This window comes from Lates calcarifer, linkage group LG8 (genome assembly GCF_001640805.2).
Source record: "Lates calcarifer isolate ASB-BC8 linkage group LG8, TLL_Latcal_v3, whole genome shotgun sequence".
Taxonomy (NCBI): Eukaryota; Metazoa; Chordata; class Actinopteri; family Centropomidae; genus Lates; species Lates calcarifer.
Genome location: NC_066840.1, coordinates 8,453,154 through 8,473,555, shown reverse-complemented (window position 1 = coordinate 8,473,555; position 20,402 = coordinate 8,453,154). Strand labels below are relative to the sequence as shown.

The 20,402-nt window shown below is 40.9% G+C and overlaps 1 protein-coding gene across 2 annotated transcripts in view; it reads left to right on the top strand.

The window, feature by feature from the left end:
- The window catches only part of LOC108882875 (glutamate receptor 3), a 77,397-nt gene that overhangs the window by 35,133 nt on the left and 21,862 nt on the right, over positions 1–20,402 (top strand). For both annotated transcript variants that reach the window (XM_018675643.2, XM_018675641.2), the window contains exons 4-9: positions 3,906–4,093; positions 14,510–14,563; positions 15,553–15,714; positions 16,919–17,086; positions 17,479–17,583; positions 19,671–19,775. In XM_018675643.2, coding sequence (XP_018531159.1) covers positions 3,906–4,093; positions 14,510–14,563; positions 15,553–15,714; positions 16,919–17,086; positions 17,479–17,583; positions 19,671–19,775 — 782 coding nt within the window. The remainder of the gene's footprint in view (positions 1–3,905; positions 4,094–14,509; positions 14,564–15,552; positions 15,715–16,918; positions 17,087–17,478; positions 17,584–19,670; positions 19,776–20,402) is intronic.

Sequence of the window (20,402 nt, the reverse complement as noted above, 5' to 3'; positions counted from 1 at the left end):
TTTTAGCTCGAAGACTTTCCCCCATGTTCAAAAACTGGATACAGACCCGGGTGCACAACACCATCCCACCCTGCCCTCACAATTACCACACACAACCGCTGGTTTCTCCCACTTTCTCCTTACCTCTCTAAGACAGTTTGTCCTGAGTACAGTCTGTCTTCTGCGAATATTGCTCACTTCAGTCGAAGGCTGTGCAACTGAGGCTGGAAGTATGCTTCTGTGAAGATACACAAAAACTTTTCCTCAGGCTAAATGCAGAGAAGGGAGTTATGGGTAACCATAGGTCACACAGTGCTCACAAATGGAGAAATATTTATTAATGCAGCATTACTTTTATGCACCATTTACAGCCTGTGAGGGTGGTGGTGACCGTGACGTTGCTTTGTGCTTTGGGGGGTGTGAAGTACGAGGATGCACCATAGGTTTTTTTCAGAATTGTTTTTGAGCAAACTACCACCATTGCAATGACGATGCGAATCAACTGACTTATAATAAAATGACCATAACGTGTAGTAAAAACAAGGTATATGAATATGAACACACATACAGAATATACCATGAATATCAAGTCCTGTGTGTCATAGTTAACATACTATATAGATACCAAATGTTTACATATATATATATATATATATATATATATATATATATATATATATATATATATATATACACACAGACACACACACACACATTGTACCATGCTACACTGTTTGTATGTTTATGTTTACAGTATATAATGTGACTGGTAGCAGCGAGTGCTACAGCATTTTAAAACTTTCCCGTCTTGATGACATGATTAGCATTGAAAAGCATGATCAGCAGAAGCACGCTGCTGCTGCTGCTGCTGCTGCATTCATTCCATGAGGATTTATAGGTGGTGATAAAGAAATCTTGTCGTTGTCTTCCATAATTTATGTAGTTGACTGTATTACATTTTTCCATGCAACACAGCTGTGGGGCTCCTGAAGGCGAAGAGGTGAATGGGATTTATAGCTTCTTTTGCAAAAGCATTTCTGAGGGTCTCAAATGCAGTTTAGGACGTTGAATCCATTGATTGGCCAAAGGTGAAATGGACAGGTAACCTGCAGATGTAAATGTATGCAGAGAAGCATGGAATTACAAAATATTTTTTACTTGCTGGTGGAGATGAAGAAGGAACTATCATCGTTGTTGCTGCTGTCAGATTAAGTTGCGCTCAAAGGATTTTCCTCATTTCGATTTTGAAGTCTAAATCACGGAACATAAACTTTTCTGCTGACGTTAATAAAAAAACAGGAGCAGCAGTAATCCATTTCTGGACAGACTATTTACCACCACCAGATTCCATCTCTTAATTTCCATACAAATGTAAAACTAGGCAGGCATGGAATCTTCTGTGAATCTTAAATGAATCCAATTGTTCCCACACAGTTCAGGGTTTGCCGGAGGCATGGGGAGACGAACGTCGCACAAATCAGCAATTTCAAAATAAAAGCCCCCTGTGATTCTAATCTGATTGACAGGGCATTGTTTCCCTCTTTCACATAAGAGTTAGCATAATTTGTGTTTTTCTTACACCTCAGAAATGGAAATGGGAAATGCTTTTTTTGACAGAACAGTACAGATACTTATATACAGTATGAGGCCCAAATCCCTAGAGCATCCCCCGTGAGCATTTGCATTTTCTTTAGCTATTTAACATCATCTGAGACGTGGTATTGTGCATTTCAAGCAGCACAGGAAGCAGTGATTGCACCGCAGTAAACAAAAAAGATACTCGCAGCCCTGAAACAAATATCCACCCCTATCATTTTATACTATATGCAGGCATGTCGTACTCCCATTGTGATTACTGTGTGTTAAATGGTTCATCGGCGTTTTTACCTTTACCAGCCGTATTCTCGGCAAACCAGCAGAGACCGTTTTGACCCAGTTAATCTGCATGACATCTCTCAAAGTGAGAAGCTTTTATTGCCGGGAAGACTGCCATGCTATCCAGCTGGCTTGCGGTTGGTGAGGTTCTGAGCATATGCCTCAGGAAAATGAATAATGCATCCATGTTATTCAAACCTTCATTCTGTAACTTTTGCTTTAGCTAGGGGAGATGTGTGGAGGTACAGTACATGAGAGACCGTGCTCATTTAAAAATGATTATACTTGAGAAAAAGCTTCAGATGTTTTCACTTCACTTTCTTTTCCAGAAGAAAGTGTGGCTTTTGTCCAGGTAAAACTACATTGGACAATTTTATGCCTTTAGACTACACTGCCTTTATAGTCTTGTTGTCCCATGGCGTTTCACTTCAGATGTACAAGTGTTGCTACTTTTAAAAAGCTCTGTGACCCAGAAGCCACAGAGGGACTACAATTTCCGCCACACTGTACCTCTACATGCCCTCAACATATCATCTGAACTCTGTGTTGTGCTACAAGTAACGTTCATAAACTATAGGCTGAACTCCTTGGAGATGTGACCTGATAACAGGGTTGCCAGATAACCTTGAGGTCTGGCATGTTGATGTCTCCAGGCAGTAAGCCATTGCTCCTCTGGACAGATGACACACTGTGCGTCGGCCTCCGCTGCTCGCTGCGCCACTCACCAAAAGGTTATGCGATGGAGATGTGGCTGTGCGTTGCAGTAGCAGCTTCACGCCGGGAGTGCAGACACACACAGTGCAGCAGACTCAGAGCGTTTACAAGTCAAGACAAAAAAAGAGAAAAAAAAGGGCTGCTTGACCATTCAGATGGAATGGGAAAAAGGGGAAATGCAAAAAGCAGAGAAATGAGGAAAGGCACAAAGTGGTTTTCTTGTTATAGCTGTTGTTGTTTCTTTGCTCTCTGTGCTGGCTTTGTTGGCTGTCTGCAGCCGGTTCATGGAGATAAGACTGTGCAGAGAAATGGCTCACAGTAAAAAAATATATGACAGATTTTTGCTTTACCCACTGCTGCTCAGACTGTGTCAGATGATTTACATAATGCTCAATCACATGCACACTATTTTAATCATCATATAACATCTGTATATATGCCAGAATTTGCTGTAGCTGTAGTTTTTTTTCCCCCCTTTTTTGTATCAGTTAACCACATGACAGATGACGAAAAATGAATATAGGAAAGAAGCTTATTGTACATACAGTTTGCAATTGCATTGTCCATGGCTTAATGAAATACCAGCAGTGTGCTTGATTTTCATTAATAACCTTCATGTTCATTCTCGCCTGTTGTACATCGGAGAAGAGTTAAGCCATTTTTATTTCAGCTTGTGCTACGTGCAATCCATCCCTCCAGAAATAGGACTACATTATTCATTCTGTGGTATGTGATTTGACCATAGTGTTTCTGAGCGCTCTGTTAAATGAAAATATTTCACGTGTTTAATTAATCATTAGAAGAGCTCATTCTCCAATCGTCTGGTAGCATAATGATCTCTTTTCTACCACTGGCCTGGATGAATCTTTCATTGTCTTTATCTTTAAATGAGTTGGCACAATCCTCCAAGGAGACACGGGGGCCGCACTGTTTCACCACACCGTCAAAGTTAACATGCGGCTGAGCTAAATGCCATAATTTAATTGATGCCAAGCGCAATAACATCACCCACTGATCTTTTAATAATATGGAGATACAATTCCTGTCCTTTCACTTCATTATGATATTGCCTTCTCAATATGCAAATGTAAATTCACACACACTCACACATTGGCACACACAGTCTAGACTCTAGACAATATTTTAGTGGGCCTGCAGACTTTGGAATGCTATTTTAGATTGTAATGAGATGGCCTTTAACCTTTTGGATTCAAGCAAAAACCTCTCCAGAATAAATTAGCAGCCACTCACGTCTTTAAACTGTTACTGTGTGCCAGTCTCCTTTGCATCTAATCCCCTGGGTCACTCTCGATCTATATCTCTCCCTCTCTCTCTAGGTTTCTCTATACTGCAGGCCATCATGGAGGCAGCGGTGGCTAACAACTGGCAGGTGACCGCCCGCTCTGTTAGCAGCACAACAGACGCAGCAGAGTTCAAGCGCATCATTGAGGAGATGGACAGGAGGCAGGAGAAGCGCTACGTGATTGACTGCGAAGTGGACAGGATCAACACCATATTAGAGCAGGTGAGCCTCAGTGTATCCACTGTACATGTGGTAACGCCTGTGGATTTTATAAACAAACAAACTTGCACTTTTGGTGCTCCCTATTTTAGTCAGATAATTGGCAGGAACAGTCCTCCAACAGTCATGGTGAATACCACTCAGTCTGTGAAAACATTTATCTACTATGACTCTGGAAGAGCTCTGTCAAGTTTGAGAAAATTAATCTAACCATCACTTAAAGGTGTGATGTGTACATTTTTGCTATTGCCTTTTGCATCTCCTATGCTAACTCTTGTTTTGCTTATATTTCTATCACTATTCTTCTGCTGAAGTTAGCATGGTAAAAAGCTAGCCCCATCCCATCTGATGGTAGCATGTAGTGATAGCAAGTCACTGTTGCGTCCAGTCTGCTCTCAGTAAGTAAACAACTGTCACTGCTAACTCTGGCTATGTAGCATTGCAAAAACATGCATAGAGCACCTTTAAGTTATCTTGAGTTGAGGTGGATCCACATTTTTGGAGCTTGATCCTGTAGAGACTAAAAGTGAGAATATCTCAGACTCTGCGGAAATAATTTTGTGTCAATATTCATTGACTGAAACGTGATTGCAAATTAATGCTAATGTTACACCATGGCTACTCAATGTGTAAATCCTAGTAATTGCATATCATTTTTTAAGCTGTTACCCCAAGTTGCCAAAGAACAGTTCATACACTTGTCTCATGAATGGAAGTGCAATACAGAATTGTTGGAGTGGCCCTTTAATTTGGGGAGTCATTAAGTCAATATTTTAGAATATACTGTAGAGGATGTTGTTGTTGTCCTTTGTACCACTGCTTGTTTTGTATATCAGTTTTTACAAGCAGCTAATATTGAAATCCAGGGCTAAGTCTTTTTTTCTGACACAAGTGGAGTTTGTGTAATGTCCTCAGGGCATAAAGTTGAATGTGAAGCACAGCAGTAATCCCACCTGTTGGAGGAGCTAAGTTTGGCTTTGTTTGGTTGCTAAGTTCGAGGCCAGTTTGTTTGAAAATCAGCGGGTGTTGAAGCTGCCCAGGAGCCTGAGGTTGAGAGGTCTGAGCGTGAGCAGCCATTTGGAGACACTACTGATGATGCAGCCTTTTTAATCCTCTTCTAACAACCGCAAACCCCTCGGTTCCTCTATCACGTCCACTGCCTGAGGAGGAAATGAAAGGTCCACCAGTCCTTGTAGTAGGGGAAACACAATTACCATGAATAGATGAGTGGCTATTATGCCATGCATCTCCTCTGTTCGCCTGCCCCACACCACCCTGAACCCCTCTGCTTGCTGCTGCCTGCTTATAAGGCAATCAGCTTCCGAATTGGATTCTGCTCGTTAACATTCATTTAGATATCGGCTTCTCTCTGCCTCACAATATCCCCTCAACGACTGTTAGTTTGACTTGTTTTTTATGAATCTAATTTGATCCCAGAGTCATAGTTTAAAGCAGAATTGCTTTTAGTATTAATTTGCTGTGTCTAATTTAATTCTTGTGCTGCAAATTTCCTCCCTTTACAATTCAGGGACTATACTGAAATCTATTTCCTTTTTGCGTTAAGAATATGCATCAGCTTTTAAGAAAAGTCTAGAATATTCATTACAAATCACATGTGAGGCATATTCATGGTTGTGTCTTTAATTACCTTTTTTCTCCCTCCAAACAATAATAAGAATGCAGGGCAGTAATCTGTTTGATGTTCCCTTGTTTCTGTCTTTGTTCCTATTAATGAATTATTTCTTTTTCTTCTAGAGGGAGCTGCTTCCCCTCCTCCACCTCTTACTATCAGCATTATACATTTTTCTGTCTAAACTTTGTTATAGTGCAGAAGAGGAAAATAAGGCTTTTACAACAGCTAACCTTCAAAGCAGCAGTGTGCTCAATTTTGCCCCTTGTTTAAATGACAACCTCAGCATGGGACTTTTCTTCTTCTTTTTTTTTTTTTTTTTTTTGTCTGAGTTAATTGAAATAATCTGGCTAGCTCTGCCAATATGGATGAGTCACAGGCATTCAGGGAAGCTGCTGGACTTCACTCTGCAGCCGCCCCCTATTGGGCCATACCATTATACATTGAGACAGAGATGGACCGTCTCCCATGAGGGTAATCACACCAAAAATGGCACCTGGTGGCAGCTTTGTGGAAACCCGCTGCTTCTGCCCGCTGTTGTAGTTCTATTAGCCAATGATTGTAGACAGATAGAGTTTTGTCTCTGGAGGACAGGAGGGAGAGTTTGAACAGAACCCATGTGCCAAGGCCAGTGTCTGTGTGTCGCAATGTCAATGTGTCACTTCAATCCGTCAAGGTCACTGCCTGTTGAGAGAGAGGATCATGAGGCAGGACAGATCCAGCTAGCTGATTGCCAGGGGAAATGGGAATCAGCTCAGTGGCTTAGTTTTATGATTTCAGTCGGCGTAATCCCACTGCAGAATGAACGTCTTTATACCAGGCAATGAAGTTCATGGAGTGTAGAGTTATCTTGAATAGGCGAGGGTCGAGCTTCTACAATTTGGTACAATTGTAGCTCAAAAAAAGAAAAAAAACCCTCTTCGCTGCTCCTCATTAGCGGCAAACACTGCTTTTGTTGTACTACTAGTTCACTGAACTCAATTTTTAAATGTTTCAGTAATCCTCCTAAATATCTAAAAGGACATCCATTGGTACTACATTTACTCAAGTACTGTACTTGAATACAGTTTCCATTATATACTACCTCATACCATTCAATCAGCAAAATTTATACAAATAGTTACTTGAAACAAACAACACTAAATATATGAAGCAAGTGAAGTTAGTTACACATTCAACCAGGTACAACATTAAAATGCTGCTTAAATGTTAATGCACCAGTAACAACAACAATAATAACAATGATCCAATGATATACATGCTGTACTATTCATTATGTACCACAAATTATATGGTATTTTAGTGGTTTACTACTTTTACTTAGGGATCTGAGAGCTTCTGCCATCATTAGAGACATCCTAACTAAATTAACTATATTATTAGATAATCCGTTTTCAATTAATTAATTAAACATTTAGTTTATGAAAACTTTAATATATAATGATCTCATCATTAGTTTTGAGAGTCCATTCAACAAAAAGGCAATTCAAGATGCTGTACAGTGCTAAGATATACAAAGTTATATAAAATAAACAAAATACATACATATAAATAGAATGATATAAAATCTTTTTTCTTGATTAAACGACTGAATCATTATGTAATCATTATTAGAATAGTTGCTGATTGATTTTCGGTTGATCAATCAATCGATTAATGGATTATTGTTTTACCTCTAATCCCAGTCCACATGATGGATAAAGGGTTCATCATACATATACAAAATAGTGACTGTAGCTCTTCTTCAGTCGTAAGCACCCTCAGCTGGATGTCACTTTTATTAGCTTCATTTATCACTTGACATGATGTAGAAACACGGTTAGACAAGTATTTGCATACTGCTGCATCAGGCACAGTTTTGTTTGCTAGTATAAGAGCAGAGCAAGTCTCCCAACAAATTTGTTTTGGGATGCTGAGGAGAATGCTACACCCGGGCCATTATCATTTTATGCCGTAACAACCACTCAGGATTTATCACCCATAGGACTTTTCCATCAATACACTGCACTGCAGATAAATTAACCCAACGGCAATCCCTCCCTTACGACAAAAATGGGAGAGCCTCTGCCAGCTCTGCTCTCTGAATCATATCCAACCAATGTGTTTGATTGAACCATCTAGGTTTATGATAGTATATGCTGAGAGGAATGTTTGTGGCATTAAAGAAAGGCAGTTTAAACAAGAACTATGATTGAGTATAAGTTAATCGTGTCTCTATTGCTCCCACTTGTCATAATGATGATTTTTTTCAGAGTATGTGTGCATGAGTTAAACCACTTACACGCTCATACATAATCTGATCCATCTGTGAGACTGTACATATAGCCTTATATCTGCCTTTATGCTCCTTCCTGGCCTTCTTCCCTCCCGGGATTCCTGTGCTGGAGTCTGCTCAGAGGCAACAACCTGCCCATCACTAGTGTAAAGAGAGTCAGGCAAAAAAAAAAAAAAAAAAGAAAAGAAAGAAAGAAAAAAAAGAAAAAAGAACAACGTCTGGGACAGGCCCAGGGCACGCAAGCTGTTCAAAGACAGGCAGGCAATGAGCTGCTCTGCCAGCCGCAAAGCTGTATTTTCATGCAGGAAAAAAAAACAATAAGAAGTGAAAAGGATTCACAGAAAGAGGAAAAAAAAATGAGAGTTGCATCTGGGGATTTGTTAGGACAACATTCTGCCGCCTGTAGAGGCATGAAGGGTGGCCATATTGCCTCTTCATGGAGAATTGGAGATCCTCCTCTCTCCTCATGAATGGGGAACTCTGAGAATATCCACAGTTGGATCTGAAATCTCTTTGTAATATAAAATTCAGGAAAAGCAAAGAAATCTGACCATGGGAGATAAGGAGTCATGGGAGATGGAGAGAATGGACAATAGATTGCTTGCAGCTGATAGAAAAATGTCAGCAATGAAAAGAGGGTCCTCAATCAATGCCGGTGGATGACACAGTGAAAGAGGGAACAATATCAGTGATGACATGTATCAGGGATGATGCATTGTAACACACTGGCAAACAAAGATGTAGCTTAAGGTATTACAAACTTAAAGAAAATCTAAATGATTGGACTCCAAAACTCTTTCACGGACTTACAACACAAAATTTGCCACATTAAACCTTCTCAGGCATTCAAAGCTTTTTAATTATTTTTGATTCTGTTTCCCAGGAGCATTACCTGCCATGTCTCTCAGTTTGTTCTAAAACATAGAGGAGGAAAGTGGGAAGATGGTGAGCTTACTGTATGTCCCTACTGATATGAAAGGTGCCCCTCGATCTCAACATCAGCTTATTGTCCCCGGGCTGTTGAGAACGGGGGCTGACATATAAATAGAAATATAACTGAACTGTTCCAACTGAATGTAAAGCTGGGGATACCCAGTGATTTCAGTTTCATGGCACCAACCTGGACTGTTGAGGGTCATTTACTAACTGCGATTATAGAATTAAATAGGATTAAGGTGTTATCATTAAAGAGAATGTGACCCAGCGACTCCACGACTGAATGAGAGGCTGAGACCTGCGTACTGTGACTGTGATGATTTGCACATGCAGTATAAAGAATACAGTCTTATAATAATACAGTCTGTAAACCAGAGGATCTTTTTCCTATTATCAATCAAGCAAAATGACCCTGATTGTTTTCAGTGGAAACAGAGTAGGACATCTTAGTGTTTCAAAGCCTTGGCACAAACATGAGGACGTCTCAGCTGCGGTGTCAGCGATCCCTTCCTCCCAAGGTATCACGTCTCAAATTGTTCTTGTATTTCAGAGCAATGATAGACATAATCATCTGAATAAGAGTCAGGTGTTTCTAAAATGTTCTGCATTTGGGGGAAGGCCAACACTTGTGCTATCTTCAGGGGCATATATGGCTGCTGCCAAGAAAATCATCTCAGCCAAAGCCACTGCTGGCTGTTAATTAGAGAGTGCTCCACCAAGAGCACTTCTACCAAGAGCCTTGAAGCAGAAATGGAGTCAGTGGAAGAGGAAAGTCCTTCTCTATCAAAGCATATAGAGGTCAAATTCACCCTTATGTCCCATCCTGAGTGAAGTGGAGCACTGCCACTGATCTACTCATGATAACACTTGTTATCATGAAATTACATGTAGCAGTTAATATAGCTTCTTATTAACACTCTAATTAATGATTGGATTTATATCCGTTTAAACCAGAGTGCCTCATGGCAACAATGACCCCCTTTAAACATAAAATGTCATGTCACTACAGCCTCAACCCTGCGCCAAGTTATCCTATAATCAAGGGTAGGATAAATGCTGTTAGCCAGTTTTGTTTTATTTATTCTGCTTCCAAATTCTAAAATAAAACTGTTACCTAGTAAATGTGAAGTGAAAACTGTTGTCTGTACAATTAGAAAAAGAGAGAGAAATGTAACTGTTTTTGATATTTAAAAGGTTAGCAGTCAAATATAGACCAAGAGTTAACATTAGCGGATAGCAGTCAGAATCCCTCAGTTATACTTTTAAGCACATCACATCAATATCTTAATCACAGGACGAGCAGCAGCCTCTCCGTCTGTGAAATTCTAATATTAGCTCATGTTAGTTCAGCAGTCAAATGAGAGACTGAGACCTGTACAATCGATTTAAATAACGTACGTGACTTACCTACTACTGCTACTACTGTCACTAAAAGGTGGCAATGGTTTTAAACCTGGAGGCTTAGCCTGAAACAATGCCTCTGTACTTTTTTTTTTTAAGTAACCTTTCTCTTATATGTAAGTAGGTCGCTTTTCTAGAAACAGATGAAGTCTCAAGTTCTTTAAAGATTAATTCAATCTTAATACTGATGGAAATATTTGCCTGCACAGCTGTGGTGAGTGTACTTTGTTGATTGACCTATTTTTCATTGACATAATTTTGTAATTCTCATTTGATTAGTGTATTGAAAATTGAACTAATTACATGTGTAATATCTATTCCCATATCAATTTAATACTATTTTGTAGCACAGTTTCTACAGTATTGCTTACTCTCCCCCTTGGATGGACCATTTACCTTTATAGAGGTACAACTGGGCACATTTGAGCCTTCTCCCCTAAATTCTTGCTAAAACACTGATATATACTGTAGGTGTACAAATTAGTGCTGAAATAATTAGTACCATTAGTTTTATAACTGATCAGTTTATCAAGAAAAAAATGCAAAACCTTCATTGTTTTTTGTTAGATGCAGTCCTAATGCTAACAGTGTACCTTACCAGTAAAGCTGAGAGTTTGTATGTTTGAGACTGAGTTTTCATAGTTCAGGCTAAAAATAATTGCATCATTATTTGCTCTTTTATATGCCTCAGTGAATGGTATGATATTTACAAACTCTGGGGAACCAGCCATTTTCAGTCTCCCTCTTCCTGTGCTGTGGCAAACTCCACAGTAGAAAGGTCAAACTTGGAGGAAAACGGTCTGGCGTTTATTGAAAATGTGTAGCTGTAGTTTTACATTTAAGGCTCTCTGTCTGGTGAGGGCGAGGCACGCCGAGGATGAGGGTGAAGTCAAGGTCATCCCGACTGTCTTTCCCCATCAGGCTTTAAAGAAAACTCCAGTCTGCAAAACACAGGCTCTCCTACAGCAGCAGAACAAAAGGTGGTGGAGCCAGCTAGTGGATCGATGAGCAAGAGGGCACACTGTATGAAAAAGAGGAATCACATTATTGAAGCGGTAGACACACTTAACACTTTCTTTTCAGTGTCACTGAGAAAAAGAATAATTGGTCAGCGGGCTTGGCATTTTTGCCCATCAGTCTACACTCAATAATCCATAATGACAAGATAAAAATTGTTTTTTTAGAAATGTTTGAAAATTTATTAAAAATCTAAAAAATGTCACTTTATCATTGTGAGTTATTACATAGTCTACTGATGGGCAAAAATGGGATTCTTATCCATAAAGTCTGAAAAAAGTGAAGAGGTATGATATAAGGCTACTTTCTTAAGCCACTATATGTGCCCTAAAGGTGATTAACAGCAACATAAATTAATTCAGGGGGGATGGGAAACAAAATACAGATGAAAATCCACTATAAACTGAAGATTATAATAGAAGCAAAACATTGAATGAAAATGTAAACATCTTAATTTTTCATCTTTTTTGGGAGTGAGTCAAACATTACAATCACAGTGATTAGCATAAGGACTGGAGGCAGGAGAAAGCAGCTACATTGGCTCTGTCTGGATCTTAGCTAGCTACCTCCCCTACTTTCAGGTTTTATGCTACTTGGCTAATCAAATCCTGAATTAAGTTACATGTAAACAGACATTGTTGTTGCTTGTCTCCCAAGTGAAGCACTGCATATTTAAAATGAATGCATGAATGAATTTAAGCATAAATGAATGTCCTGTACAAGTATAACATTTAACCTTTTTAACCACCTTTGGAGGTCAGATATTGTTTTCTGCTGGAAATATTAGCCTTCATATTTTTTGTTCATATTATCTGTGTGTAGATTAAACAAACAAGACACCTGACATTGTTGTCAGGTGTATTTTTTGGACTAACTGAACCAAGCAAGCTGTTTCCCCTTGTTTCCAGTTTTTAACCTATGTTAGGTTAAGCTAATCTCATCCCTGCTCTTTAGACGTGAGATTGGCATTAGAATTAGAATGTTCTTATTTTAATCTTGAGAAGAAAGAAAGTCTATTTCCTAAAACTATGTCTTCAAAGTCAGTAACAGCACTTTTAACTGCTGTTTATTCTCAAGTAAAATAGACTTTATTTTCCTGTGTCTAATCCAAGTAAGTGTTGTTTCTGATATTTGTGTTTTATTGCTCAAATACTATTGGATTTAAAAAGAAACACATGAGAATCATATCTTACTACACTATTAAAAGATAGTTATCACCATCTGCAGTATCTAAGGGTTTTATGGACAGGGCAGTCAGTGGTGCATCACAACCAGTAACAATGAAATCTGTCCATCTCAACTGGAGTCAGGTCTTGCCGTTTGCCTAATTAAATAGGTTTAGGGGAGAGGTTGGTGTGTTCTGGCCGGAGGTTCTGTGTATCTCTGTGTCATCAATGTCTTGCTGTGCTCCATCCCAAGGTTGCTGCTTGTAGCTGTTGCCAGACTGGCTGTGAGCTGCAGGCTGCAGGCAGGGGGTAAGGTCTTTCTCTGCCCAGCTCCAGGGCAAGTGTGAGGAGGAGGGCTTACGGCCAGAGTCAAGGTTAGCTCTCGGTGAAGGAGTGTGGAGCTGTGGGGTTTGTCCAAGAAAATCAGCAGGGCTAAAAGTCTGAAAGTCAGACTTGTGAACAATTACAGCGGAAGTAGCCGTGATCTGGCTAGCTCTGATATCACGGCAGCAGAAATGTTGCAGAGATTTCTTTTCATGGAGCTTTCTGTCACTTGCTCATTAGACACAGATTGATGGATTCTAAAAGCCAGCTCCTGCTATTTCTGCATTATAATCAGCTCATTTCCTCTTTGTTTCTATTTCACTTTCTTGGTTTGCTCCCCCTCTGTCTGACATCCTACAGTGTTGGAAGTTTAAAGCCTTTATGATGGGGAAGCTGTCAGAGAACACTGACCCCCACAAGCAGCTTGATAGCATGAGTGAAAGGCTTTATGTGTTTGTGCTCCCTTGAGTGCTCATTTTAAAAAACATCACCAACTTCTCTCCCCTCGTCTCCACTCGTCTACCTCTTTTGTGGACATCTGAAGGTTGTCCACAAAAGAGGGAGACAAGCAATTTATTTAATTTGGAAGGGTTCTCAGTCCAAGCAAAGATGACGGTTTTATTGTTTCGTGCTACTGTATAAGAGTCTACCCAGGTCAGTTAAGGTTCAGCATAGCTGAATGAAATACTGTCACTACAGTCGAAATGGGTGAAACTGAAAACGTCCCTCAGAGATTTTTTTGCAGCCTGAGATGTGAAGATACAAGTTTGCTTTTCATCACTCTCTCCTACTCAGCGGGAATGTCGTAAACGATCCGCAGTAACAAATATCCAACATCCCCGGCCTAACACGCACACACAAACAGATGATAAACTGACAGTTTGTTTTTGTGACAGAGCCAGAGCCAGAACATGTGCAAACATGCTGATTTTGCTGTAAACTTGTGTTGCTGTGTTTGTAGAAGGCAGATGAAAACCAAGACATGGTTGACAGGTTTCTGCATGGCAGCCACTGAGAAGTCCATCCGCAACAGACTGTAAAAACTCATAAATAACAGACCTCGTGAGGCCCAGTTGAAATCCATGTCCAGCACATAACACACAAAAAAGCCTGGACAATTTCGAGTTTCAATATTAGATTTATCTGCAGGCCCAGAACGAAAAAGAAGAAGAAAATCTAGAATAAAAGGCAACATATGGTTAGTACCACACTGATGGAATAGCTTAGAACACCACTTACTATTTTCAGACAGGCTGCGTGGGTTGAAACATGCTGTTATGCTCCAAAGGTGTGATATTTTCAAAGCAGAGTGAGATCTACATCTTAGTGTCTCACTGTAAATTTCTTTGAAATATATTTTTTTTCCTGTTTCTACCTTCTGTCCAGCAGTTGCTAAGGTCTTACATCCCTACACCATGAATGACTTCAAAAGTGAGCAGAATGTTCAAGGATGTTCCTCATTGTCCCCATTACTCTCTCATTATCAGTTCCTCCTTAATGAACACTTCCTCTAACTGCTCCCTCTCTGTTCTTATTCCATAGGCGACTCCGCTTTGTTTCAACTTTGGTGGCACCCTGCGTGCTCGCAGGACGTTAACTGCATTCACAGAGACTGTTGAAGCCACTTATACGAGCCGTGGTTTACTGTATTGATGTTTTTTCTTCCCTAGGTTGTGACCCTGGGGAAGAACAGCCGTGGTTACCACTACATTCTGGCCAATCTTGTGAGTAATAACCGAGCCGCTCCCCTGGGAGGGAGTGGAACTTGCTTTTTGCTGCATGTGATGGGGCTTAGTTTCAGCTATGGGCACAAATGTGCATGCAGAATAAGTGGATTATAGGCTTTTGTATGAAATTAGAAAAAAAGCCTATATATGTTTTCTGGGTTTTTTTCTGTCTACTGTATCTGGCTTATTATGTTTGTTGTTCGTGCCTTATCAATCACAATCTGGCAGTCAGACAACATTAATCGAATAAATTCATATTTAAGTATAATCTCCCAAGCAATAAACAAACAGCATTTAACCTTTTTAACTATATTTGGAGGGCAGCCACCTCACCCCAAACTCTGGGGAGGGAAATGTTCATTTAGCCTTGATATTAGCATGAAAGTTTTAAAGGCCTGCCCTGCTCTCACTTGCTGATCCCCTGTTGCTGTCTCCCCGACGTTAGAAGATGTGATTATGCAGCAGTCAGACACATGTCCTTGCACGCCATGACACAATCCTGTACTTAAAAAACAGCAATTTGACCATAAAAAGAAATAACTCCATGTCATGGCTCTAGGGTGAAGAGGGAAATTTAAAGGCAGCTGGAGTAGCAGTAGTTTTGAAATGCATTAGAAAATGTTAGGGTTTTTTTTCTTCCATGGCAAAGCTTTCTGAATGAAAGTAGGCCAGCTGGTTCAAGTAAAATATTTTGTCTTCTACATGATCTGACACAAACTCTAAAGTATCTACTTGCAGGTTGTTTTTCTGTAAATGAATTCAGGTTACGCCACAAAGTGTGAAGAGAAACATTTTCCTCGGTGTAACGGCAAACGCATGTTGCTTTCTCATACAGCACAGAGTTCATAATAAAATGCACTTTGCGTGCTGCCAGAATAGCTGCTAATATTTTGTGGCAGTTAGCCCAAGGTTATATTAAAAAACCTCAAAGAAAAACAAGGTATAGGAGTGTTCTCCTCCCTCCTTTCCCTTATGTCTCATCTCAGGGATTTTCTAATGTGAGCTTGGACAAAGTCTTCGCCGGTGGAGCCAACATTTCAGGGTTTCAGATAGTCAACCCTGAGAACCCGATTGTGCAGCAGTTTATGCAGCGCTGGGAACGGCTAGATGAAAGAGAATTCCCAGAAGCCCGAAACACTCCTCTGAAGGTACTTTGCTTGTAAGGCCTTTCATTGTGCATGCAGAATACAACGATCACCCCTTCTGAAGTGCTCTCTATCGGTTCCTCTCCTCTTCTCATCCCCTGTTTGCCTTTGTCATTCTGTCTTCCTCCCACCCCTCGCTTCCTCCTCTCTTTGCTTTGCCATCCCTCTCAGCAATCGATATATTGATAGGCGGTGCAAGGCAAGGTTATAGCACAGCTTCAATTTACATCTAATTAAACAATGATCAAGAAAGAAATGGATTTTGAATGGCATTTAATTAGATTTTGTCATGGTGCAGTGGTCAACAAACAAGTGACTCAACCCCCAGTGGTGAAAAGGTCAGGTGAAGTTGGAAGGGAAGTGCGATGGGAGATAAAATCACACATTAAATCTCTCTCTAACTCTGTACTTAAAGTTTTGAAAGAGGTCCTGACCATCAGACATGTCCTGGCTTTTCTAATCAGTTCTGTCTAATCAAACTATTTTTATCTATTTTAAGCAGGGCGTCAGAGCTCGCGCCCAACCCACTCACACTCATCTGACCCAGTGGCACTGAGATGCACGGGCTAAAAACAACACATAGACTGCCCCAGTTTCCTCTGGGATTGTCTCATTTTACTGCAAACTTCTGCAAACTGATTCATTTGAAAAAGTGGCGTATTCATATAAAAGCTTTATGAATAGAGTGCGGTGTGAGCCACATATTTCTGTCTGAACCCAACCCCAGGCTGAGAGAGTAGAAACTGAGCCTGACCAGAGCCCGATTCAGTCAGTATAGGCTGAAGAGCTGGAGTTTGTGTGACCCTGTCCATCCATCATTTTTATTGATTTTTACACTATATTTTCAGTAATAAGAAATTGAAATGCCATGTCAAATAGGCTAGCCCATCCTAATTAGCAATTCAGAGGTCAAATGTTCAAAACCGACGTGACACAAACCCAAACCAAACCCAAACCAAACCCAAACCAAACCAAACCTGACCATCATTTCTAAATTTTTGCCCAAACACAGGCCAACCTGCTAGGTCCGTCAGGTCCTGTTTGGATTGAGTCAAGTATCTACCTTCTAATTCATAGTGGTATAAACTATTTATTTTTAGTCTTACAAAACATATTACATAATCACTGGACAGTATAAAGTTATATATAAACCTGTAAAGGCTTTACTACAAAAACAATAATCTTATCAAATCTCTGTTTTCAACAGTACACTTCAGCTCTGACTCACGATGCCATCCTGGTGATAGCAGAGGCCTTCAGGTACCTGCGGCGCCAACGCGTGGATGTCTCTCGCAGGGGCAGCGCTGGGGACTGTCTGGCCAATCCCGCTGTACCTTGGAGCCAAGGCATCGACATCGAGAGAGCTCTCAAAACGGTAGGGGGGTGGGGGAGGGGGAGAAAAAGAGGGGAAGAGAGAGGGGGAGAGAGAGAGTGGCAAGCTGATAACTAAAGAAAAGGCTAGAAGAAGTGAAGCAGAGATAGCGAGTGAGAGCGTGATAAAGATGGAAAGTGACAGAGAGAAGGGGAGAGAGCGCAAGAGCTGTTCTCCTCCCTCTGCCTCCAGATATCTCTGCACAGAGCTCACTCAAATCCAGGCCCTCATTACCATAAAACTACATCTTTTATTAAAGCGTATCCAGTTCATCATTTGATTAACAGACTGTGCACACTCCAGTAGCTCCATGGACACGAGCACCTTAATACCAGCTATATATGCAAAGTGATGCTGTTACACATCCCCCTGTGTGTGTCTGTCCCTCATGGCAGGTCCAAGTGCAGGGTATGACCGGGAACATTCAGTTCGACAACTACGGCCGCAGGACCAACTACACCATAGATGTTTATGAGATGAAAACAGGTGGGCCGAGGAAGGTAAGACGCAGCGGTGACCTCTATCAGCTTTCATCTATCAACTGTCAAATCCAGACCTCATCAAAAAAAAAAAAAAAAAGACCTGGTCTTTATCAAAACACAGCTGGCACACATCAAGGTTTGGGTTGTTGCCTTGTCAAAATCATGGAATTTAGCCAACCTGTAATTTTAAATGATTTATTGATCATCTGTACCAAAGAACAAAACTCAGTGAGTGCTGGCCACATGTTTAGGCATGCCAAAACCATACCCGTGAAGTCAGTTTAAACTATTTCGAGAGAAATGTGTGATTGAGTGAAAGTAGAGAACATTTTCAAACAAGCCTCTGCCTCCGAGGGCTTTTTCAGCCATGTGGGACCAGCAGGGCTGAGAGGACAGTGCAGAGTAATGCTGATTGCCTTTCCCTACCTCTGTTAGGTAGCAGCACTGATGAGCTATGCCAAGCATTACAAGCCCCACAAATCACGCGCAGCCCACGATCTGATAGCTAAAACTGTCCTATCAAAAGAATGATAAAAGACTATTTCCGTGCCGTGGGATAGTGCAGATATGATTTTTGGTCCTCTCCTGACAGTAATTACCATTCAAATAACCAATTACTGCAAAGGGGATCCAAGAATTCCTCTGGCTCGTCTTCAAAATGGTAATTCCCAACTGGTACATTCACATTATAACCGGTACCATATGATGACCTCTGGTTTTATTTCATAACCTCACCGGGTTCCAAGAGACAGCTGTGAATTTCTCGTTAGCTGGATAAGTGTGGGCTCAGTCTGATATGACATGTGATTATGCCGCCTGCCTCCCAGGCCTCTAAAGCCCACACTTCAATTAGCATCACACAGCCCTTACAGCCATCCCCGCACAGCCAAACAGAAAGCAAGGGAGAGGGATGGAGCGAGTGGGAGAAAGGAGGTCAGGAGGAGAGAGTGAGGGAGAGAGGGAAGATGAGACAAGTCGGGCAGCAGTTTGTCAGGACCTGGAGCCCCCCAGTCACCCCAGTGACAGTTAGAGGATGAAGGTTCTTAGCTGTGACTGTCACCAGTGATGTATGGGCTGATATCTGTCCCAGCTGCTCAGGGTGAGATCAGGACTTTGCCTCTGGAGCAGCACTCCATGACACAGCTCCCCACAGTCTTGTACCCCAAGCAGGGCTTCTCAAATATCACTGTCGGACAAGAGCTGGGGATAAACATTTAGAGCTTTCCCCAGTCTGGCAAAGTGCACTAACAACTTCCATAACTGTAACCACAGTTTGGAACTAAAGTTTGAGAAGTTTGCTGCTTTCTAGCGCCTCCACTTGGTCTTTAGAAACTCTGCACTGTTGTACACCTGTCTGGCCCAAACATTTAAAGATCTGAGGCAAAAAAAAAAAAAAAAAAAAAAAAAATGCGCACCAGATGTGAAGGGGAAAATCCTAGCCAGCAACAGTTAGACTATTGGCAGCAACATATGCAATGCGTTTCATCGTGAGCCAGAGCAGCCATTATTTCAGATGGGCAAACAAACACTTGACATTGGTTTGACTTAAGCATCTGTACAGCAGAATACAGACTAACTGCAATGGCAGGCCTGTGCAAGAGAAACTGTAGAGCCACTGGAATATTATGCTAAATTATTAAACAAGTATGCAGTTCATAGGCCCAAATATCAATTATTTATCATAAAACCTGGGAAGCTGAAGGTGGGAGGGATTGCAGTTTTCTGCCGTATGGTCATGCAGTTCAGTTCCTGCACATTTGGTTATTTGAACTGGTGTAGATCATAAGAACCCATATTATATTATCATGTTATTACTGCACTAAGTGCATGCTAAATCTAACAACATTTTATAAACTCTGTATTTATTCCATGCTTACTTTCCTCTGCAACTTCTGCCGTTTTAGTATTCTGCTCATTCCGCTGCTACTTTTGGTCGAACTTTAGGGCAGAGACAGCAGGCCTCTGGGAAATGCAGTGCTGTTTTAATGAGCTCTGCATCATGGTAGCTCCCACTAATGCTTAGAAGTGTCCCTGCTATATGCTCACTTACATGACTGTCGCCGATGGGTGGGAATGCACCACTAACCACTATTTTTTCTTTGCAGATTGGGTACTGGAACGAGTACACGCGATTTGTAAATATTATGGACCCGCAGGTCTCCAACGACTCCTCAGTGGAAAACCGAACGATTGTGGTCACTACTATTATGGTACACTTTCCCTGCAGTTTTAAATGTTTCACGTATTCTGCCACTCAAGGTCATGGTGTTGATTCCAATGAGTGATACATTCTGTCCTGGGCGGGTAGAACCACATCTTTTTTGTGTTGCTTTCCATCCACTCACTACATGTTGAAACAGTCGGTCCGTAACTGAGGGAGTGTTTCAACTGTATCCGTGTGGGTGTCAAAGCATTTTGATTTTCCATACTTCAGTGGCCTGTCGTAGCAGTGACATCACAATAATGGTATATTTGATAATGGTTGACTCCATCAATTACAAAACGCATACAAACGCATACGTAAGTAGACCTGTCTGTCCTCATCAAGTAAATGTTCAATGACACTTGGGATAGACTGGCCGAAGAATGACTAGAGGATGATTCTGCAATGGTTTTTCAAGCTGGGCAAAGCAAAATAAACAGTATTGGAGGAGGGATAAGGAGGTCTGGTATTTTTCCTTGTTATCACCTCTTCAATCTATTTTGTATTGCTCCCCCATGTGTTCTGTGTTGAAGTATAACTTCCAGTCAGCACTTTAGAAGAGGGTAATTTTCCAGGCCTGCTCCCAGACCAAAGTACAATAAACAAACAAATACGGCAGATGTATTTACTTTTA